The sequence below is a fragment of the Plecotus auritus genome (assembly GCF_963455305.1).
Source record: "Plecotus auritus genome assembly, chromosome: 5".
In the NCBI taxonomy this organism is placed as follows: Eukaryota; Metazoa; Chordata; class Mammalia; order Chiroptera; family Vespertilionidae; genus Plecotus; species Plecotus auritus.
Window position 1 is genome coordinate 16,724,662 of NC_137776.1, and position 24,250 is coordinate 16,748,911.

Below are 24,250 nucleotides of genomic sequence, written 5' to 3' on the forward strand. Positions count from 1 at the left end.
GTTTGTTCTAAATAATCCTTTTAAAGACCAAGCATCTCTTTCATTCATGAGAAAATTGTCAGAGTCCTGACCCTGGTGTTGAGTGCTTCAAAGAATTTTTGTTTAGTACAATCTGAAAAAAATACAATAGACCGTTTAAGAGTTAGCAATTGCCCGATGGAAAGGGAGACATCAGAACTGAGAGCCCTGTGAATCAGTCCTTGAAGGGCTGCCAAAGTTGCAGATTTATTTAAGTCTATTGCAGAGGGCCAGCTGAGCTGAAAGCCTTTTTGAATGAATTTTTGGCACTGCAAGGAGAATAAATATTGTTTGCATGGCATGGACGCAGTCCTTTGTAAACTCAATGAGAGATGGCTTTATGAAAAAAGGGAAAAGGAAAAATCAGGAAGAGAATTACAAAAGAACATGAAGTGTGATGTAAACTCTAGATACCGTTTCTTTTTACTTTGAATAGCTTGTCTTTGTTTAAGATAAAAATTTTGGAAAGCCTTTATCCTTGTGCAGTGACTAAGGAAATATGAGATGATATATGTATTGATGTAAAAAGAAAGACACAATTATGTATAAGAACACAGGTTCTGGCAGCAAAGAAGCCTGTGTTAAAATCAGAGAACTGCCCTTTATTGTCTGTATAATTAATATTAGTTATAAGAAAGTTCATAATTTTTCAAGCATTCTTTCATCTGTAAAATGGGGATATAACCATACTTCACAATCCTGAGGGGATAGATGGGTTTAGGTATGTAAAATTCTCACTACTGTACCTGACTCATGGTAAGCATCAATAAATGCTAGTTGTGCATTTACATATGTTCTGTAGATAAGTCAACAAAGTGATCAGTTTTTATTATAACAAATAAACTCATATTTTCATTCATATTCTTAAAAACAACTCATTAAAAATCAAGGTACATCATAATGTTCACAAAGATTTGTAATTAGTGAATGAAGTAGAATAAGTACTGTCTTACTGGCTAAGTAGAATACTGAAACTGTACATTTTAACTGTATTTAAGGTACTTGTTTTGGTTTTGCTAATATTTCTGTTTATATTTTCTCAACCGTTATTACCTGATCCTCTCATTTAAAATACAGGACATATTTGTTGCAATGCTTAAGGTTTGAATTCTGATTCTTCCACTAAATAAATGTGTTCCTTTGAATAAGTTACTTATAAGTTCTTACTTATAAGAATAAGTGCTATTTCCTCATTTGTAAGATGAAAATAGTAATATCCATGCCTGGTTGATATGACTCAGTGGTTGAATGTCGCAGGTTCGATTCCCGGTCAGGGTATATGCCCTGGTTGCAGGTTTGGTCCCCAATAGGGGGTGTGTAGGAGGCAACCGATTGATGTTTCTCTCTTACCAATTATTCCATCTCTCTCTCCCTCTAAAATCAATAAAAACATATTTTTTAAAAATTATAAAAAAGAAAGAAAATAGTAAAACCCATATTAGAGTTGCTGTGAGATTTAAATATGATCATGCACATAAAATACATGTAAAAGTATTGAGAACTCCATAAATGGTAGCTGTAATTATTTAGAAAATGAATATATTTAAAATATATATTTAACTAGAAATAGAGGAGTGCAGTTAATACACTACACAATTCATATTAAGCACTAATAGTAATAATTGTAACAATAAAAATATCAGCTTATTGATAATATTTTAATATTTTGTGCTTTACTATTTTTCTATAGTAGAAGTCAGTTCATTATAATTTTTTCCTTCTGTAGGTACCAAAACCTTGGTGGTTCATGGGCAGAATGAGTGTGATATCCCAACCCAATTACCAGTCCATGAAGACACTCAATTTGAAGCCCTGTTAAAGGTAGGGGTGACTTCAACAGGAACAATTTTTTAATGGCACAATGACTGTGAACACTTCCCTGACCAGCCAGCTTAGAATTACATGGCACTTTTCTATCTTCCACCCAATACGTACATTTATTTACCTCTTCTAGAATCCCTTCCTCTATTTGTGTACTTCCTCTGCTTTCTTGCGTAATTGTCCCCACTTTTACTGACATTTTAGCTCTGCACTGAAGTAGGCAAACTCATGCAGCTACAAGAGCAGCATGACACTAGTGCGTCCCCATAACTGCATGGAAATGCGGTGCACTCCTGCCTCGGAGCTGCCTGGCTCGCCGTGGGGACAGCTCTGGAGGTGCCTGGGTTTACACACTGAGCACTGGGGCAAACTCCAGCTACAGCTGGGATCGATGCCAGACACTCTTCTAGTGGCATCTGTATACAGTCTTGACTTGTCACTGCTGGAAATTATTGGAGGAGCAGAAAATACATACCTTAGAATAAATCAAGAGAAATTATTTTTAGTGGTTATGGCATGTATTCCCCTCAAAAGAAATGCAATCCATAGCTGCACATCTGTAAGGTTTTTAAGGTAAAGTAGTAAGTAAACTAGTACCATGATTCCCGCTGGAATCCCTGGTGTTTATTATGTGTAGTTCAAGCTTTTGGTAATTGATTTCCTGTAATACAACTCCAGGCTCAGACAGAGGAGAAAAGACCTCTGAAAAATTCCATTTTGCCAAACTTGTATATTTTATTTCAGTAGAAAGGTTGTTAAACTTCCTTCAGGTCTCACCCAGACATCTCCCAGGAATATCTAAGGCCCAAAGAGACAAAACTGAACAATCCCTCCATCTTCCTACTCTATGTTAAATGGTAGGATAACATGAAGGCAGACAGAGCTCAAACCCAGGCTCCATCACAACCAGTATGACCTAAATCAATTAATAAGACCTCTCTACTGTCGGTTCCTTTTTTAACAGTACTGGGATACTAGTGCAGGTTATACAAGTAATCTACATAGAAAGCCTTGAACTTAGGAAATAGTACATAATAAGTGCTCAATGCATTGTAGTTTGTATTATTTTTCATGTTGTTACTAAACTGCTTTCTTCCTGACATTGAGACTAGTAGATGTAACTATGGTAACTATGCTTCCACGGTCCCTCACTCAGCCTGAAATATTATTGTACATCTTTTAGCACTGTGAGAGTAGATGGTTTATATCACCTTACTAGTCTTCATTATATCATTCTTTGGATAACTTCATATCCAAATGCAGTGTGTATCCATATATTTACATGCACACACACATATATACACCCATGCATAATACATAAGACTGTATAAGATATATATATACACACATGCACATATATATAAAATCCTTATACGAAGTTACCTTATTTTTTATAATATTTGTATTTTGTAGCTTACTACCTGGCAGCACATAGTATGTTCTCAATAAGCCTTTATTAAAATGTATTGTTATTATTTTAGGAGTGTTTGGAATTTTTTAACATCCCAGAATCCCAGTCAACACATTATTTTCTCATGGATAAACGATGGAACCTTATCCACTACAATAAGGTGAGGCTGTGCAGCAATGACATTCATGTTGGGTTGTGTCAGAAGCTCATCATGGCTTTTTTGAGGGCAGCAAGCCCTCAGGGAGGCATCATTGTTTAGAGGTTAGGAGTATGGCCACTTAGGTCACACAACTTACTGTCTAGGTAGCTGTGGACAAGCCACTTTACTTTTGGAACCTTCAGTTTCCTTGTCTGCAGATTGAAGGTGGTGATAATAGTATCTACTATAGGGTTGTTGTGATCCTCAAAGGAGATAAGCCAAGTAAAGCATAAAGTGATTAATTATTATTAAATCTAGATGAAAAGTTAAGCTGCCCATATAATAACACATGTTTCTAAATGGAATTTTAATGTTTTTCTGATTCCCCCTTCTATGATGGTAAGCATGATAGAGGTGACCTGATCTAATGAGCAAAAGGGGACCTCAGGAAGACCCCTGACATCACTTTGCAGTGACTTCCTTCCAAAATGTCATTTAGTCAGCGGCCTTTGGCTCCTTGGCTTCTGACAGCCCATGGTATTCGGAGAAAGTACTCAGGCTGGGCAATGGGAAGCTTTCCAGAGGAGGGCTTTTACCTTCCTTGTTATTTTGTCAAACTGGGGAATGTAAAGTAGTAAGAATCAAAACCGTTAGAAAATACATAACTTTCGTTTGTGACCTAAAGAGAAATGAGATCAAAAGTGTAATCATCTTTTTTGTCTTTGTGTGATCCCATCACAGACCTATGTCCGGGATATTTATCCTTTCCGGAGGTCAGTATCGCCACAGCTGAACCTCGTGCATATGCATCCGGAGAAAGGACAGGAGCTCATTCAGAAACAGGTGCCTGACCACCTCCGTTTTATCATGTCATTGGTATAATTGCTGGGTAAATGTGTTGCCAAGCCTGAGATTCTGTGATGCTGTTAGATCATCTCTGGAGAGGATGGATAGATGGGCCCTTGATCAATAGATAGTTCCCCAAAATAGTTGGTTTAGTTTTGTAAATGGGATCATAATATAAAGTATTAAAGATCATAATATAAAGTACCTGGAGTAGTGCTATGATGAATCATTGGGTATAAACAATAGAAAGTTTCTCATTTATTTGCCTATTTGTTTCTAAGCATGGATTTTCATTCCATAGTTTTGTAAAACAGGATTAGAAGTACATATGACATAACTATTAGAAGGTTGTCCCAGAGGTTTACGCTAGCTGGAAAATAAATAAATAGAGAGAATCAGTGCAGTGATGTCTGAAAAGAATACTGAACTAATGTCCAGAAATTGGACTCAGACCCAGCTCTGCCCCTGACCAATCATCTGACCTTGGGCATGTTATTAACTTCTCTTCAAATAGGAGACATAATCAAGCAGTGGTACTTAGACTGAAGATTGAAGAGCATAGGTCCTGGCTAGGTAGCTCAGTTGGCTAGAGCATCATATACCATACGCCAAAGTTGTGAGTTTGATCTCTGGTTATGGCACAAACAAGAAGTAACCAATAGCATAAATAAGTGGAACAACAGAACTCTCTCTCTCCAATCAACCATTAAAAGCAAATTTTAATTTTAAAAAACATAGATTGAAGAGCAGAATAATGTTCACATGTCTTATCGCAAATCAGACTTCAAGCTTAAGGAAAGTCACTACTTTGCATGCAAAATATGTGTAGTATATAATTCTAACAATATAATTTTAATGTGATCCATGCATTGCATTGTTTTATTTTTAATTAATTTACATTTATTTTTAATAACATTTCTAAACAAGAATTTCAGGATATTTTATAATGTCAGTTTTTCTGCACATAGCAAGAATGCTAACTCAATATCAAACTATCCAAAATACCTTCATGAAATGAACAATGGCATATAATTAGACCACTTATGCAATTAAAAATATATTTACTATTAACTACCTGAATTACATTTAAAAGAAAGAAAATAGTGAATGGGTTACTATAAGATCTTACAAAACTATAAGATCTTACATTTAAATTATTCCAGAAACAATTCTCCTCAAATTATCTCAGCCCATAATTTTAGCAGCAAAATAACTAAGTCATCATGGATAATGGCACTTCACTAGTTTGTTTTTTAACCATGTTTAAGAACATGTTTTAAAAGAATGGCATAAATTGGGGCTCTGGCTCTGTGTGCACTCAGGTTGGACTTAAAGATGTCTTTCTAAATTCCTCAGAAACTTAGTTCCATCATTCTGGCTCTGAAGGTTCCTCAACAGCGCCTCACTGCTTATGAACTCCCAAATCATATCCCCTGTCCACTGATCATCAGTAGAGAAAGAACTAAGAGTAGGGGCTAAGAGGCCCTTGTTCATGCCATCTAAATTTAGGGCTAAAGGAGGACTAACCTAGGATCCCATCAGCTTTTGTCCCAAGGTAGATTTTTCTTGGATCCCATTTGGGTCAGTTTTAAAGAGGCAAACTCAGAATCAACAAGAAACAGCTTAAAGCATCAATGGAGATGGTAGAAGTAATTGGAACCAACTGCTAGTTCTTGTTGGAGAAGGTCTTCCATATTTTGATGTCTGGGCAAATGGCCTCTATGTGACTGAACTATTCTTGACAATGATTGTGTTGTGGTCCTTCCAGCCTGCAAACTCTATAAGAAACACTTCCTTCCGTAGAATAGATACATGCAGGAAGTGAGAGTCAATTAAGTATTATTTGCTCTTTCTGTGTGGAAATAAAAAACAAAAACCACCACATACACATTTCTCTCTCATTTCCCTTCCCCCCGCCTTGATTTTATCAGCCCAGTTTGCCATTAAAGATTTTACTTCCATTTCTTCATTCTTTGTAATTTCGGAGTTGCTAATTCTATTTGTGTCTGCTCCTGCTCCTGCTTTTGGTTGCTGCAAGGTGTTCACGCGGAAGCTGGAGGAAGTGGGGCGAGTTTTGTTCCTCATCTCCCTGACCCAGAAGATCCCCACGGCCCACAAACAGTCCCATGTCTCCATGCTGCAGGAAGACCTCCTCCGACTGCCCTCATTCCCTCGAAGTGCTATCGATGCTGAATTTTCACTCTTCAGTGATCCTCAAGGTATCTAGACAAAAGCATCTCCTCTCTCTGGCGTCTCATGCCCTTGTTTAGTCCATGGCTGAAGAGCATCTCCATCAGCGGACAGTTCTGTAATCCAGGGGTTCTCAGCCCTGACTGCCTCAGAATCACTGGCAGGACTTGATCAATCACAGGTTGCTGGGCCCCACCCTCCACCATCAAGTTTCGGACTCAGTGGCTCTGAAATGGGCCTGGGAACTTGAATTTCTAATAAGTTCCCAGGTAATGATGATGATGCTATTCTAGGGACCAAACTTGGAGACCACTGCTCCAAGCTAAGTCTAAGCAGCTAAAGGAAGTCTATGATGTTGTTAGGTTGACTAAGTGAAGAACAGGTATTTATAAGAAGCTCAGGAGGAGGAAAAGTATTCTCTCATGACAGAGAGCAGGACAGTGGTGGCCTCTGGGTTGAGGGAGTGAATTTCCTGGAAAAAGACACAAAGAGACTTTCTGAGGTCCTGAAATGGTCTTACATATTGATTGGGGTGGTGGGTACTTAAGTATGTATTTTTGTCAAAACTCATTCAACTCTATATATAAGATCTGTGCATTGTATTCTCTCTAAATTATAGCTGAATTGAGAAAGAGAGAAACAGAGAAAGGAAACAGAAAGAGGTGCACTTTGAAACCTCACCATGTTGCTCAGTTGTTCATTTGGGACAGTTTACTGACATGAGCAGACTTACGCTCATTGTCTTCATTGAGATACAGCAAAGCGGCTGTGGAAAGAACTCCAGTCCAACCAGGGTTAAAAGACCAAGCATAGATACAGAGGCAAAGAAGCATTAAACAGACTGTCAAACTACAGCAGGAAGGCAGGGGAGGCTGGGGGGGGGGGGGGGGGGGGAGGGGCGCTGTAAGAGATCAACCAAAGGACTTGTATGCATGCATATAAGCATAACCAATGGATACAAGACACCGGTAAAGGCATGTACTAGGGGGTAGGGGAGGCTGAGGGGAGGTCAATGGGGGAAAAAAAGGAGACATATGTACTACTATTTGTAATACTTCAAACAATTAAAAATAAATAAATTAAATTAAAAAAAAAGACCAAGCAGTAGTCCCAACCCTGCCATTTTCTTTCTGAAATAACTTACCTTAAAGCCACAGCTTACTCAGCAGCAACCCGCTGTAAATGTCTCCCCTGTCTGCCCACAGAGTTGCATCAAAGAGATGATGCTGAGAGTCCTTTGAGAGCCAGGAAGTGTCACATGAATGCCAGCAACATTGTGCTGCGAAGCCTTTCGGCAGTAGATTGCCACATCGGGAGTTGGAACACATGGGAAACAGCAGTGCCCTCGGGTTGGATCACCCTCCCATGCCGACAGGGTCTGCGTGGGGCTAATTCTGTTTCTGCTTTTATGTTCTCACAGCTGGGAAGGAGCTGTTTGGCCTGGACACTCTTCAGAAGAGCTTGTGGATCCAGCTCCTGGAGGAGATGTTCCTGGGCATGCCCAGCGAGTTTCCCTGGGGAGATGAAATCATGCTCTTCCTCAACGTTTTTAACGGGGCTCTGATCCTGCACCCAGAAGACAGTGCCCTGCTCAGGCAGTACGCGGCCACCGTCATCAACAGCGCCGTGCACTTCAACCACCTCTTCTCGCTCAGCGGCTACCAGTGGATTCTGCCCACCATGCTGCAGGTGCCAGCTCTCCTCTCCCAACCAGAGAATTAGCCCGAGGGCTGCTCATCCAGCAGGTCCACAGGATCTATACTGAATTTTTTTAAATATTATTTTTATTGATTTCAGAGAGGAAGGGAGAGGGAGAGAGAGACAGAAACACCAATGATGAGAGAGAAACATTGATTGGCTGGCTGTCTCCTGCACATCCCCTACTGGGGATCGAGCCTGCAACCCGAGCATGTGCCCTTGACCGGAATCGAACCTGTGACCCTTCAGTCAGCACGCCAACACTCTATCCACTGAGCCAAACCAGCTAGGACTATCCTGAGATTTTTTAATGATAGAGTTCTCTTCTTTCGTGACAGCACAAAGCACCAAATGAAATTGCCCTAAAGTTTTCCAAGAGGTCACAATATTCTATCCTATGCTGAGATCCCCCAGACCTGGAATATGCTTCCCCGTTTCTTCTGGGCCAGTGACTCTCAGAATATGGTCTCGGGACCAGCAGTACCAGCATCACCTGGGAATCTGTTAGAAACGCACATTCTGGGCTCCAGACCTACTGCATCAGAAACTATGGAGTCAGGGCCCAGTAATCCAGTTTTAATAGGATCTCCAGGTGGTTCTGACACCTTAGAATGTTTGAGAACCATTATTCCAATGTATGGCAAGTGTTCAGCTGATATTTCTTCAAGGAAGTCTCTGACTTCTCTCAGAACAGAGATTTTCATTGCCATTACATTTGGTATAAAGAGGTTGAAGGTGGTGAATTTATTAGCAGGAGGACTTTCTGTTTACTCACATCTGATGTGTATCTGGCCATGTTCAGGAGAACTGAATAAAGTTCAGATAAGGCTGGGGGATCATCCTCATTCTGTAGTTTTGTGGAAGATTTAATAAAAGTTTTGAAAGTATTACATGCTCGTGCAAAATAAAATTTTCTCAACCTACAGGACCTACAGGGGCAGGAAATTTACTTTCAATATCACCAGGGCTCTCTGACCTGTTTTTAAATAGTTGGAATTTTCTCTTTTTATAACTTTTTTACTGATTACTAAAAACAATAAATGCTCATTATAAAAATAGAGAAGATAAAGAAAAACTTAAAGAAGAAAATAAAGATCGCTTATAATCCTCCTTCCCACATGACCATTGTTGCCACTTCTTGAAGACCCTGGCACTCTGTCCTGCCTTTTTTTTTAAAAAAACAAAGGTTGAATCATATCATATATTCAAGTTTGTTACCTACCTTCTTCATTTAAGACTAAGAACACCATGGATACTTTTTTTCATGTAGCTACATTTAGTGTTATAGCATTTAAAAAAATAACTGCAAAATATTCTGTTGTATACACATGCCATAATTCACTTAACTAACCCCAATTTATGAGTAATTTAAGTTGTTTCAAATTTCCCACTGTTATAAGAAACCTTGCAGCGGACATTCTTATATATACACCTTTGTACATTTGTCCAACTCTTTTCTTAAGATAAATTCCTAGTCACAAATCTCCTGGGGGGAAAAGTATATTTATATATTTTTAGGATTTCTATGTATATTTCCCAATTTCTCTGAAGGAAGTTTATACCATTTACCTCCCCTCCACCAGTCGAAATGACCCATTTTCCTCCCTGTTCCCCATGGCTATGAGGCATTTTCTGACCGTGTGGCATCTTCCCACAGGTGTACTCTGATTATGAAAGCAACCCCCAGTTGCGCCAAGCCATCGAGTTTGCCTGCCACCAGTTCTACATTCTCCACCGGAAGCCCTTTGTGCTGCAGCTGTTTGCTAGTGTGGCCCCGCTGCTGGAGTTCCCTGTGAGTAAACCCTGGAAATCAACGAAGACCAAGCAAACGAGAAAAGCTCTTTATTCGCAGCTTGCTGTAGCGAGGGCATCACTTAGGTTTTGGCAGAGACTCAAAGGCAGACGGAGGAGAGAGAAAACTTTATAGGGAGAAGAGGGAAGGCTTCGGGTATGTTCTGAGTGGAGGCTGTTGGCCTGGCGAAGCTGTAAGGGGCGGAGTAGAAGCAGGGCATCCTATGTGATTGGTTAGGGGTGCATATTTGGTTTTCTCTGATTGGTCTTAAATTGGGAGCAGAGACAGGGATTAGTTATTAATCAAGTCCTGTCTGTTTGGGGGTTTATGGTTTTAGGGATTATTGTTTGGTTTCCACTCGAGCTAGTACTCTGATTTCCAACAAATCTGATGGATCGCATGCTGGTTTTCTGGGCTGGCGTCTGTGGACAGTGGATTTGGGTTGGTTTCCTGGGCAGGTTACTGCAGTTTGGGGATCAGCAGTTCTATTGTTGTGTATGGCCTGGCCATTGGTCATTTGTGTAATCAGTCTTTCAGCTCTCTTTCTTCAACCAATGGGTATGAATGCCATACATCATTTCTCTTCCCACAAGAAACTCATTTCTGTTAAACATTTCTCTTCAAACCTCACCTCAGCCCCTAGATATAAATAGGCCAACACTTCAGTTTTTTTCATACTCAGTTATTGAAAGGATGGAAAATATAAAATGATAAAAGGAAGAGCTCCTAATTTTCCTTCCTTTCTATTCTCTGGCACTTACCTGACTTACTATTTTTCTTCAGTGCGTTTACTTAAGCGAGTTTATATCAGATCACATCCCTTACACATATTTGTTTAAGTAAAATGGATTTCTACCACACCCACAATAGAATTAAGCTCATTAAAGCAGGACCTTTGGTTTTTTTGTTTGTTTGTTTGTTTGTTTTTAGTTGTTGTTTCGTGTGTATGGTTTTTTGTTGTTTGTTTGTTTTTGCTTTTGTTTTACCATAACTTTAGTGCACAGAATGGTGACTAGCACAGAGTAGGAATTTAATAGGGAATTGTTATTTTAATAAAGGAATCAAATGAATAAAATAGATTTGAGATGTTAAGAATCTCCATTTTGGAGCTATGTTAGCAAATAAGATTTGTAAAATTCCCAGAGCTATTAAATATGTTACCCCAAACGTAGTTGAACTGTTCAAATTAACCCATTACAAGTTTGCCTTTGCAAATGCTGAATCCTACGATTGCCGATGAGAGGGGCCATTGACATGATGTTTTCCGGCAGTTGACATATCACTGTATTTTTATGAGTTTCCACAAATATCTCTTTTGTACTAGATCAGTGTTAAAACTCATAGTCACACATCAGCATTGTTGGGTGCAGAATTATCTATACTGAATACCAGTTCAATGTTGTAATGGTTACCAACAGTAGTGTTTATGAAATTTGGATTCCTGGTCAAACCATATTCGTACTGAGGTGGAATTAAATAAACTAAAATTGCCTTTCTTTTTGCAGGATGCTGCCAATACTGGGCCCAGCAAAGGTGTGTCAGCTCAGTGCCTGTTTGACTTGCTGCAGTCCCTGGAGGGCGAGACCACGGACATCTTGGACATCTTAGAGCTGGTCAAGGCTGAGAAGCCGCTTAAGTCTTTAGGTAGAAGCAAAATTTGCCTTGACTTTTTTTCTCTCTTTGTAATTTTTCTTAAAATAATAACTCTTTGTTGAATATTTTAAACTAAATCAAAACAGCAAAAATAAATGGAACAGTGGTGTAAATTGAATGAGTACATTTTCCTATCTCCTGTTTTTCTCACAGTTCTTGTCAATCCTAAAGAGTAAGGAATTCTCTGCCATGAAAATTGTATTATAAGGATGCTGAGCGAACCACAATTCTAGCACTGTACTTCTCAGAAAGTGGGGTGTTCCTGGGCAATGCTAAGGGAATGACCCACCAAAGGGTCTTTTATTATCCTGTTTGTTAGAAGGCATGTCTGACTTTAGGCCATCTAAACGTATCTTCTAGGAAGTGAGGTTTTTAAAAAACTTCTCCCAAAAAGCACTTTTATTTGTCATCTTATTGTTTAAAAGTTTTAAAAAACAATAGAATTTTTAGTCTCTTTAGATGAAGAAATTAATAGTGTTCACAGTTTAGGAATAAAGTCTGATGAAGAAATGGCTGCAAAAGCTAATTGGAAAGAAAATGTTGGGAGTGATAAGCTGTTCTTATTTCCTGGCAAAATCCACTCTGATTGTGCGCCTTCACCTCTGTCCCTTCAGATTTCTGCTATGGAAATGAAGACCTGACTTTCTCCATAAGTGAGGCCATTAAGCTCTGTGTCACGGTGGTGGCATATGCTCCGGAATCATTCAGAAGGTAACTGCCGCCCTTTATTCTGTGATAAGCAAATATGGCAAAGGAAATAAAATTGAATGAGTACAGAGGTTATGTTTGCTCATATCAGCCTGTAACATTCTGCCAGGTAAGTTTTCAAAAACTGAATTTGGGAAACTAGTCAGAGCCTAGATTCTGGAAAATATAGTAAATCTTCATTAATTTGGAATTCCCTAATTTAGAATTTGTGCAGCAGCTAAGATGTTTAGTCTTGTTTAGAGACTATGTTCACATCTAATAAATTAACAGCAAATATAATGTTAGGATAGACATTTAACCTACTTAACAAAACTCTTTTCAAGAAGCAATGAAGCCCCAGCCAGTCTCCTCAGTGGTTAGAGCGTTGACCCGTGGAATGAAGGGTCCCGGGTTCGATTCTGGTCAGGGGCATATACCACCGTTGCAGGCTGGATCCCCAATCTGCGGGAGGCAACCAATCGATGTGTCTCTTGCTATTTCTCTCTGTCTCTCCCCCTCCCTCCCACTCTCTCTAAAAATCAATGGAAAAAATATCCTCGGATGAGGATTAACAACAACAAAAGAAGCAATGAAAAGGGTCACATTAAGAGCAAGAATATAAAATCTTTGGTCATTATTTCTACCAGTTTTCCCAAATCAAATTTCGGTGTTTGTCTTCCTTTCTCCATGCTTTTAAATATGATACAACCAACAAAAGTAGAATGTGAAATATGACCTGGTTTCCTTTCTGTTGACAAAGTCTTCAGATGCTGATGGTCTTGGAAGCTTTAGTCCCATGTTACCTACAAAAGCTAAAGAGGCAGACATCACAGGTGGAGACAGTGCCTGCTGCCCGAGAGGAGATCGCTGCCACAGCTGCTCTCGCGACATCCCTCCAGGCCCTTCTCTACAGTGTAGAGGTCCTCACCAGGTAATCCCATCAGCAGAAATATCCACAGCCTTGCCCTAGCCGGTTTGGCTCAGTGGATAGAGCGCCGGCCTGCGGACTGAGGTGTCCTGGGTTCTATTCTGGTCAAGGGCACAAGGCTGGGTTTCAGGCTCAATCCCCAGTAGGGAGCATGCAGGAGGCAGCCAGTCAATGATTCTCTTTCATCATTGATGTTTCTATCTCTCTCTCCCCCTCTCCCTTCCTCTCTGAAATCAATAAAAATATTTTTTAAAAAAAGAAAAGAAATATCCACAGCCTTAAATTATATGTATCTACCAAAAAGATGAGGAAAAAAAATGTGATGGCTAAAAAAATTTCTGAAACCAATCTTTATTTATATCTGCTCAAATTCAGTCCTTATGGCTTAAAACTGCAAATATCCCTAAGTTGTTTGGATAAATAGTACTAAGCACTATTATTGTTGTTGTTGTTGTTGTTGTTGTACCATGATTGCTAAACACACATTTGCATGTAGTTTGACGAACATCTATGGCAGTTTAACCAATGCTAAACAAATCTTTTGTAAAAGGGCCAATTTAGTGAATATGAAAATGTGATCAACATTTTTATTGGCTCTTATTTTATGAAAATGTCTGCAATTCAACTAATTATAATGAGTTGTTTTTACTATAACTTTTAAAACTACATAACAAACATAATCTGCAAAATTTTATTCTAACGTCATAATTAACAGATTCTCTGTGGGACAAGACTCAGTAGTGTTGAGAGAAGGAGCTGAGAGATTTGGGGACTTGAAAGGTAAATTGTCACCAGAGTTCAGCCCTAAACAAAGTTGCAAGAAGTTAGTATATCACAAGATTCCTGGGTGCAGAAGGCATTGAAAGACTGGTGGGAGGAATGGGTGGGAGGGCTTGGAACAGAGACAAAAGATTGAGTGAGAGGAGTGGGTAAGGTAGATGCAGAACACTCTACAAAAGATTGGTTTTCCTTCTCCATTGCCATCTAAAATTAGATGGAAAGAGATATTCTTCCCCAGACTGGAGATGGGAAACCTTCTTCCTGAGTTGGTATCTTTGCTCCTCCATCCCATTTGGCCACATCCTCAGCCTAAAATTCTGTCTGTGATTTACCCCCACAGAAAGGCACCAACTTCCCAGCCCCACCTTGCTCTGTTGATGACAGAGCTAGCCGAAATCCCTCAGTCCTGGGAGGACTTTTCCATAAGCACCATCCAGTGAGAGAGGGAGTGAGATTGTGATTAATTAAGTCAACATATTTTTAGGTTCTTATCATGAGCTACATCGGCAGCCTAGGCAAACAGAACATAACCCTAAAGCCTTGGGTGGCTATCACTGCTGAAGTGCTCATATGCGTCTAAACTGAGGAAACGGGAAGCAGTGGAGCAGAGAACCATGGCAAACTGCCAAGTGCAATGGGAAATGTCCTAAGGCTTTGATGATGGTTTCAGAAAAATCCCAGGAGGAAGAGTATCTGAAGGAGAAATATCAGACGGACACTCTTCTTTCTGCACCCACGTGGTTCTGTCCCCAGCGCCTCTCTGCAAATAGAGGAGAGAAGCACAGTCAGTTTTCTCCAAGTGACATTTCAGTTGTTTCTCCTTATATGCTGCAATATTGGTGCTTTCCTCCTTTCTATTCTCTTTGATAAGTCAATTAAATTACTGATTCACCCAAAATTAACATTAACTTACCCAAAATTCCACAAAGAATTATGGATGGAAGTCTGACATTTAAAATTCTATGACTTTAAATATTCCAGTGCATTTAATGATTTTTGGTGGAGTATAAAACCGGCCTCATTGATTGATTATAATTATTCACACACAAAAAATGGCTTTGTTGTTTTTACAAAAAGAAGATAATAAGAACCTCATTTCATTTCCACACTCCCAATTTCTTTACTCATGAAAAAAAGTAGGTTATAGAGCTGGTAACACATAAACAAGCAGATTACAATTATAATAGTACTAGTTTTCTATTGTTGAGTAATGCATTACCACAAACTAGAGGCTTATGACAAAACACATTTATTATCTCATATTTCTAAAGGCCGGAAGTCAGGGCAGACTCAGCTGTTCTCTTTGCTCCGGGTCTCACAAGGCCAAAATCAAGATGTTAGTTAGTCTGGGCTCTCATCTGAAGGTTCTGGGGGCAGAATCCATACCAGGCAGCTTTAGGTCTGAGATCCCTTTTGTTTTCTGACTGCCGGCCACTCTCTGCTTTAAGAAGTCACCTGTGCCGAAACCGGTTTGGCTCAGTGGATAGAGCGTCGGCCTGCGGACTGAAAGGTCCCAGGTTCGATTCCGGTCAGGGGCACGTACCTTGGTTGCGGGCACATCCCCAGTGGGAGGTGTGCAGGAGGCAGCTGATCGATGTTTCTCTCTCATCGATGTTTCTAGCTCTCTATCCCTCTCCTCTCTCTTCCTCTCTGTAAAAAATTAATAAAATATATCTTTAAAAAAAAAAAAAAAGAAGTCACCTGCATTTTTCTCACCTGTCCCCCCTCTGTATTCCCAACCAGCAATGGCATCATGAGTCCTCATGCGTTGAATCTTTCTGCCAGAGAAAACTCTGCTGTTTAAGGGCTGGTGTGGTGAGAATAGGCCTACCAGATAATCTTTTTTTTGTCATATAGTGTAACATAGTCACTGGAGTAACACTCAGAGAGAGTCTTTAAATTTTGCTTCTCATTTTTAAATTCTGCCTCTCACAACAAAGGCCCAGGAGGAGAAGGTCTGGTGTGATTGTTGAAAGCCTACTCACTTTCTGGCCACACCCAGCATACAGAAAATGAGCATCAGAACAGCAAGCCTTAACCAGTTCCTACAAGAAATTGTTTTTGAAAAGCTGCGCCATCCCTTCCATGTCTCATTTGCTGAGAGAGAGGCAGAGTTTACCTAATCCTTAAAGTGAACCCTGCAGACACCAAATTAGATGACTCAAATCTACTTCTAAGTGTCTAAGTTACTGACTTATAATAGATACTAATTTACCTACTTCCCTGAGTAGTCTTAGGCATGATTTTGTTTAGAAATATTCTTTCATTTTTTTGGTAGTTCTTTACAAAAATAGAGTGGTTAATTATGGTGTTGGTGGCCAAAATGGTATATACATTTTTACTTTTTACTTACTATTTAGAATGGTTAATGTCCTAGTACCTGTAGAATTGAAAAATGTGCTCTTAACTTTTGATTAATACAGACTTAGAAGCCTGATTTCATACATGTCTGGTTTGAGGAGTCAGCTTATTACTCAGAACCAAGTGGAAAAACTTTTTTTTATTGTTGACACTATTACAGATGTCCCTCATTTCAAGTGGAAGAACTTAAATCATGGTGAGCTTACAGACCCTTGGGAAGTAATGTGCCTTTTAAAGTATCTCTCAGAACAAAGACAGCAAAAGGGTGTGACAGAAGAGCCCAAAGCTAGATAGCCTGTCTTTTTGAGACTCTAACTTAAAACTTATGTGAGCTTCAATAACGAAGATTTCATAAATGTTTCCCCTCTGTTGTTGTTGTTGTTTTGTTGTGGTGGTTACTGTCCTTGCAGGCCCATGACAGCCCCACAGATGAGCAGGTGTGACCAAGGCCATAAAGGCGCCACCACAGCCAATCACACCATGTCGTCTGGGGTGAACACCAGGTAATTCACTAGCCTTATTCTTCCACGGTATCTCCATTTCATACACCCTGAATCTCCACGGTTGGGCATGAAAGGAATCCTGAAAATAGTCAATGTTAAGTGCAAAAATCTCCTTCCAAGGAAATAAAAAAAAAGGAAGGTGAGAGTTTAGAGTTCAAGAAAATACCAAAGCTTCGTTTGAAGTAACCAAAGAGAAGTCCAAGCCCCTTTCATAAATTGGCATTTGTGTCAGTGTCTTTGCATGAGCATGAAGATGTTCTCTGCCTCCTGGGTGGTCTTTGAACTATTCCAGTGTTGTTTCATTTGCCTCCAAGAAAAAGGCAAATAAAACAGTAATCATCCGGAGGTGGTTCCTCATTCCGGGGCAGGTATGCAGAGTCAGTTTTCTTTCATCGGGACAGATTTCCACAGATATTTTATCCAAACTGACCTCGGTCCTTCGGTGATGCTTTCAGGGTCATTGACTTAATCTCCTTCCCTGTTTTGGTGTAACTCAGACACTGGCTCTACTAGTTAATACTTTGCATCATTCTGTCTGTGTTAACCTCTAAATAGTCACACACACACACACACACACACACACACACACCCCACACAGAGTTTAATAAGCTTCTTCCTCCAAGGAAAAATTAAAACAAGGCAAACCCAAAATCAGTTTGAGAGGAAGTCCTTTCTTCTTAGTATGAAATAGTTAGCAGGAGCTCTTAAAGAGAAACTAATTTTCCAGTCTCTCTGAAGCACATTTTTAAGTGTGTATTATTATTTTATGTCAAGTTAATTTTCTGCTCATCATAGATATTTATATTAAAGATAAAACAAATTCCAACCTGAACTATAAGCTACCAGATATAATGTTGAACTCATGCCTCAATTTCTTACGTTAAGAAAAAATGATTACACTCTAAGTGATATTTAGGGGCTAGGTTCAACTACTGGATATAAGGCCTATGGGAAAAGAAGGTTTCTAAAGTCCTACAAAGCAATATATCTCCACAAATGAGAGGGCGTCAGCCATATTTCTTCCTCTGATCACCTTCAAAGCATGTGGTATTAAAACTATAACTTAGATTCACTTTATCTTCAAAGTTTTTAAAAATCCCCTTATTGACCACATTTCTTGACTTTTGATGTATTTTTATAATATCTGTCTTTCCATGGATTTTATGCCAATGGAACAGCTTTCAAAGCAGCTATAATTGCACCATATGTGGCAGCAAATGAAAGATCAAGATTTTATATTTTAGGATTTGTATGAGTGTATTTGTGAGTTTTTCAAAATGTATAGCTTTGATGGCTTCTCCTAAGAAAAAGTCCATAAGAAGCCCCACCACAGGGCCTCTGTTCTTGCTCTCATAGTAATGCAGACTTGTTTCTGACTCCCAGGTACCAGGAACAAGGCGCCAAACTGCACTTTATCAGGTACGGAAAGACAACCCTAATTCCATGCCAGTTCTGACATCTTATGACGATTGCCTTTGAGCTGGGTTATGATTCTGTTAGATTTCATGTAATTAACGCATGACACCCTTTTTCTGGGTAAATCCTCAGGAATCGCTCAATTCGGGGTGGTAATCTCTTCTAGGATGATAAACTTTCAGATGTGAGTTTCTCCAAGCCCTGCCCTGGTTCATTAGCTGTCATATAAGGAATCTTATCTTTTTCTTCCACGGGATACTCTCCTCTCAGAGTTGCCGTACACACCCCTTTCCAGGCCCCCAGTTAACCTTTGGTAATTTCCCAGGGAAAACCTTCACTTGCTGGAAGAGGGACAAGGCCTGCCCAGAGAGGAGCTGGATGAGCGAATTGCCCGGGAGGAGTTCAGAAGACCCCGGGAGTCCCTGCTGAATATCTGCACTGAGTTCTACAAGCACTGTGGGCCAAGGCTAAAGATCCTGCAGAACCTGGCTGGGGAGCCTCGGGTCACAGCCCTGGAGTTGCTGGATGTGAAGTCCCACATGAGGTACTGTTCTCACTGTTCTTACCCAGAGTATATGTGTAACAGGCAGTATGTCTGGGTTGGGGTGGCGGGGGTGGTCCCTAGATAAGAATTTGGGATACTCAGAATGATGTTTCCAGTGGTTTGGATGCATACCATTGCAGGACCCTGGGGGGGATAAAGTATATTAAATTCTTCAAAAAGAATCTCAGGATGGATTGGGGGGGTTTTGGGGGACAATATTCAGAAAAGCACAGCCTTAGCTGGTTAGGCTCAGTGGATAAAGCGTGGACCTATATACTGAAGGGTCCTTAGTTCGATTGTTATCAAAGGCACATACTTCAGGCTCAATTCCCTGTCCTTGTCGGGAGGCAACCAGTGGATGTGTGTCTCACATCGATGTTTCTCTCTGTGTGTCTCTTCCTCTCCCTTCCACTCTCTCTAAAAATCAATGGGGAAAAATGTCCTTGTTTGAGGATTAACAAAAATAAAAAATAAAAATAATAAAAATTCTATACAGAGGCCAGTGACCATTTCAAAATTTTTACTCCTGCCTGGCCAGCGTGGCTCAGTGGTTGAGTGTCAGCTTATGAAACGAGGTCATGGTTCAATTCCAGGTCAGGGCACATGCCCAGGTTGTGGGCTCAATCCCCAGTGTGGAGCATGCAGGAGGCAGCCAATCAATTATTCTCTCTCATCTTTGATGTTTCTATCTCACCCTCTCCTCTCTGAAGTCAATAAAAATATATTTTAAAACATTTTTACTCCTGCTATGCCAGGGAGATGCCCTAGAACTGCATCTCTGTGCACTCATGTTTCATTCTTCCTGTGGAGATGCCGTCTCAGTCGTTACTCAGGTCATAAAGGCTGTATTTATATTTTCAGATTCCTAAAAGGAACATGATCCCAAAAGATCTTCTACTCAGATTTGCAACAGTGGTAAAGGTTCATAAAAATTCCTGGAAAAGGAAATTTCTATGGATAGCAAAATATTTACCTGGAACGTTTAGTATATCTATAAAGCTAAAGCTAGAGTTGGATTCTAGCCATTTAGAAATAATACTACAGTTTGGCAAACACACCAGCTTTCTAATTATTAACTTTTTTTCTTATAATTATCCCTTGAAAATTTTAGAGAGTACCAAGTGAGGGAATATGAGAGTCCAAAGTGTATAGAGAACACGGGCTCTTTCTCTTCCAGGTTAATTGCACAGTCTGAATTGTTGACACTCACCCCCCTCCCACTCCCTAGAACTCCAGAGCTTCATGCGTGTTCACACTCCCCACTGTGCACTAATGGGGAAGAGTTTACTTCACACTGAGAATTTCGGCTCCTAGCTGGGAAAGGGGAGGACAGGAGTGTTAAGGTCCTGCTGCCATAGCAACCCAGTGCTTCATTTAATCCATCCCCCTTCCTTTGGCTAAGTAATTAGAATGTACAACCTAAGTAATTCTGTGAACAGAGCAACACCACATTCCCAGCCAGAGAATCACTACTACCAACAGCCATTTTGTGGGAGAAAGGGGAAAACAGTCCTAGAAGATAAGATGGAGGGAGGGAGGGGGGGGGGAGAGAGAGAGAGAGAGAGAGAGAGAGAGAGAGAGAGAGAGAGAGAATATGATTGTGGGTTAGTAACTGTCTGATAAATTGACCATCTATACCTACACTTAAGGCATTTGGAAGAAGGGGAAAGGATGAGTCAGAGAGACCTGGAGCTCCCTCTAGAGGCAACCCCAATTAAAGGTTAAATAAGCTAGCTCTAGCTGGTTTGGATAGAGTCTCAGCCTGCGGACTGAAGGGTCCCAGGTTCAATTCTGGTCAAGGGCACCTGCCAGGATTGCAGATTCGATCTCCAGTAGGGGGTATGCAGGAGGCAGCCGATCAATGATTCTTTGTCATCATTGATGTTTCTCTCTCCCTCTCTCCCTCTCCCTCTCCCTCTCCCTCTCCCTTCCCCTCTGAAATCAATAAAAATATAAAATAAAATAAAAAACAAGGTTAAATTAGCTGCCATTGAAATGGTTTAGCTTGGTGCCTGTCACTGAGTTAACAGAGTCCAGTAGATACTAATGCTAATGCTGGACACTGGGCATGTAAAATAACATCTTGGTCCTCAACATGAACACAGTCCAATACAAGAGGCACACATCAGAAAACAGCTTCAATGCAGTGTTGCAAGTACTGTATCTCACATGTGTATTTATGTATTTATCATTTTACAAAGTACTTGAGGCTACTTAGAAAATTACAATATAGAAAAGGATAGAATGTACAAGTTAGGGAATCAGAACAATGTGAAAAATTATCAAGTGTATAATTATGTCTTTGGTAAGATTAACATGTGAAATCTATGTGACTTGATCATATTAGATGCCCTTTATGAACCATAACTTTGACTTTGAGTTTCTGAGTTATCAAAGCAATGAGGAGTGAACGGTCAGTTAAAAAATCATAGTGTCAATAAGATTAAAAACAACAACAACTAGGTGTTTCGTAACACATCACTTTTTTTAAAAATACAAAGAACAATAAGTGTCTTCTGGTTGGTGTTTATTAAAAGGAAAGAGTGGCATGATAAGCAATGTCCTCAACAGTAGTAGATAAAGTGCCCATTTCACTTGGCTGGATGCCTCTCAGTACTGAAAGTTGGCATAATGTCACAATGCAGGTCAGCAAGAGAAACCTGTCTGGAGCCAGGAGATCTCATTCAAGAGCACGGTTATTTCATGGCATGGATCTACTGGAGGGTAGGCAAAATGTATACCACCAGGGAATAGTTAGACTAAATGTCCTCTATTCATGCAATTTCGCACAACTGGCTTTTAATAAAAATGGACCTGCCATGATCGTTGGTCAAACAGAGATATTCTATATCGCTGAGTAGGTGCAGATCCATATGCTTTAACCTTACACCCATCAAAGGTTATAATCCAGGTTTTCTCTTATAAATTAAGTACACATTTGGATATATGTAGAAGTCAGAGCTAAATGTATTTATTTTGGAATTGGGAGCATATCAGTCATAAGAATGGTTAGTATCACTCAAGGAGAGAGGGTTGATTTTAAAAAAGAGGGATGAGATAGAAAAGAGAACATATTTGCAAGAAGTATTTGACTCCAGACAAAGAGCCAAGAAGCAGTGTTGAGGCATCTGTACTCCTGAATATGGTTGGTTGCCTGCAAGGCTCTCAGGAAAAATATTCTTCATTAGCTAGAATCTCTGCCCTAGGGAAACTGAATTTATTGCCAAATTTGCCCAACCTAGAGCTGCAAAGCAATGGGACAGCAGGATAGTAAGATCTGCAAATATTCTCTCTCCTCCCCTCCCTACTTCTCCACTATTCTCCCTCTCTCTCCTTTTTTCTCCCTCTCCCTATCAATGAGAAAAATCCCTTTTGTTCTGATTGAAAAAGGGTCATAGAAATGTTTTTTTAATCAATAAATTATTCATGCAATAGCACAGCAAAGATTGTATTAAAGGAAAATTTTTATTTTATGCTCAAAGAAAATTCATTTTGTAACATGACCAAGTATTAGAGAAATTCAGGTAATAATTTGTAAAATGACTCAAATTCAGCTCTAAATATTGTTTTCAAGCTTAAAATATGTTGGTTATTTCCCAATGTTATCTGTAAAATAACAAAGGAAAAGAAATATGGACATATAGATACACTCTTATCTGTCACACACACAACCTGAAAAGCAAAGAATTATTTTTGCTTGGCACATTTGTGAGAAAGAGATAAAAGAATGTACAGGCTGTTTTAAATGATTTTTTTAAAAACATGCACATTCATCCACAGTTTCCAGAAGGACAATGTGAATGTTCCCTCTGGAAAGAGAACAAGTAAGGATGAAGAGACCATAACTGTTTCTTGCTAATAAAGGGTTGCCATGGAGAAGATGGATTGAATTCGTGCTTCCAGATTAAAATAGGAGAAAGAGACTGAGGGAAATTGGGGACCTACTATGAGGAGAGCTTCTCATGGTGTGGACCTCCAAAGATGGGATGAGCTGCCTTGTCTGGCAGTGAGTTCTTCATCCATGTGCTAGTCAGATGGGGCAATTGTAGAGCAACCCAAGTGTTAGAGACGCAATGGCTTAGCTGTGAATCCTACACCAGAGTGACCATCAGAGTCTCCTGGGGAGCTCTTAAACTGTAGACCCTTTTAAGCATTTATTCTGTCTCTCTTGTAATAATCAAAAGGAAATTTATCCTTATTAAAATGCTTTAGTTAATGCACGAAAAAAACGAATGATAGAAATATTACCATTGTACTACTTCTAAAGAATCAGTGGATCTGTGTAATTAATGATGGCAGCCATTAATTAAAAAGAGTGACAATTAGATCATGTGCCTCCTGATGAAAGTACACATTAGCGCCTGAACGGTGTGGCTCAGTGGTTGAGCATTGACCTCTGACCCAGGAGGTCACATTCGATTCCAGGTCAGGGCACATGCCTGGGTTGCGGGCTCCATCCCCAGTGTGGGGTGTGCAGGACGCAGCCAATCAATGATTCTCTCTCATCTTTGATGTTTTTATCTCTCCCTCTTCCTCCCTCTCTGAAATCAATAAATATATATATATCTATTTAAAGTACACATCACTGTGAAGTACACCAGCCAGAAAATCAACACCTAATCTAACCTAGACCTTAGCCCCTAACTACCAATTGAATTAAATATGGGGGTCATGGGATATATTAAATGAAACTATAGAAATTTCATCGGCAGAATCCAGGATACAGGAAACAGCTAATTACTTCAACAAATAAATTATAAGATGTCAAAAAAAGAGCAGAAGAGGGGGAACCTACAAATTAAAAAGACTTAGGAGACATATCAAACAAATGAAATTGATTAGCCTTATTTTATTCTGATTTGTTGTTTTTAAAAATTTATTTCAAAATTATAAGATAATGTGCCAAAATGTTCTTAGTTCAGGGAGTTGGTGTGTTGGAAGGAGGGTGATTAGCATGATGCTGTGTTTTAAAAAAGTTCATTGTGGGGTTCTAAGCTTATGCCTAAGAACAAAAACCATTTCAGGTTGGCAGAAATTGCTCACTCCCTTCTGAAGCTGGCACCATATGACACGCAGACGATGGAGAGCCGAGGGCTCCGACGCTACATCATGGAGATGCTACCAATTACCGACTGGACAGCCGAGGCAGTGAGGCCGGCCCTTATCCTCATTTTAAAGAGATTGGATAGAATGTTCAACAAAATTCATAAGATGCCTACTTTGAGGTGAGGAGACCTCAGCTGTTGATTCTACAATCCTCAAAGTTAGGGTTTGTCCATTTTTAAGGTGTTGGATCAATCTGGAGTTGAAGGACTGGCTTGAAAGTTTTCTATTGGAATATGTGCATAACTAATTAGATATATGAATGCATAAGTAGCAGGCTCTATAGTTAAAGAAATAGCATTTTCAAAATATTTATATTTGTCTTGAAAAGTCTTGTAGTTTCTAAGCTATTACGTTCCT

At 39.7% G+C, this 24,250-nt stretch overlaps 1 protein-coding gene across 17 annotated transcripts in view; it reads left to right on the forward strand.

The window, feature by feature from the left end:
* UNC80 (unc-80 homolog, NALCN channel complex subunit) overlaps window positions 1-24,250 on the forward strand; it is a 184,465-nt gene that overhangs the window by 130,201 nt on the left and 30,014 nt on the right. For 16 of the 17 annotated variants that reach the window (XM_080670881.1, XM_080670875.1, XM_080670876.1 and 13 more), the window contains 13 exons: window positions 1,745-1,839; window positions 3,321-3,410; window positions 4,131-4,232; window positions 6,274-6,454; window positions 7,846-8,114; window positions 9,781-9,915; window positions 11,421-11,559; window positions 12,183-12,279; window positions 13,016-13,186; window positions 16,735-16,827; window positions 18,211-18,246; window positions 18,569-18,787; window positions 23,812-24,012. In XM_080670881.1, coding sequence (XP_080527007.1) covers window positions 1,745-1,839; window positions 3,321-3,410; window positions 4,131-4,232; window positions 6,274-6,454; window positions 7,846-8,114; window positions 9,781-9,915; window positions 11,421-11,559; window positions 12,183-12,279; window positions 13,016-13,186; window positions 16,735-16,827; window positions 18,211-18,246; window positions 18,569-18,787; window positions 23,812-24,012 — 1,828 coding nt within the window. The remainder of the gene's footprint in view (window positions 1-1,744; window positions 1,840-3,320; window positions 3,411-4,130; window positions 4,233-6,273; window positions 6,455-7,845; window positions 8,115-9,780; window positions 9,916-11,420; window positions 11,560-12,182; window positions 12,280-13,015; window positions 13,187-16,734; window positions 16,828-18,210; window positions 18,247-18,568; window positions 18,788-23,811; window positions 24,013-24,250) is intronic. The other variant, XM_080670873.1, reaches the window with a different exon arrangement.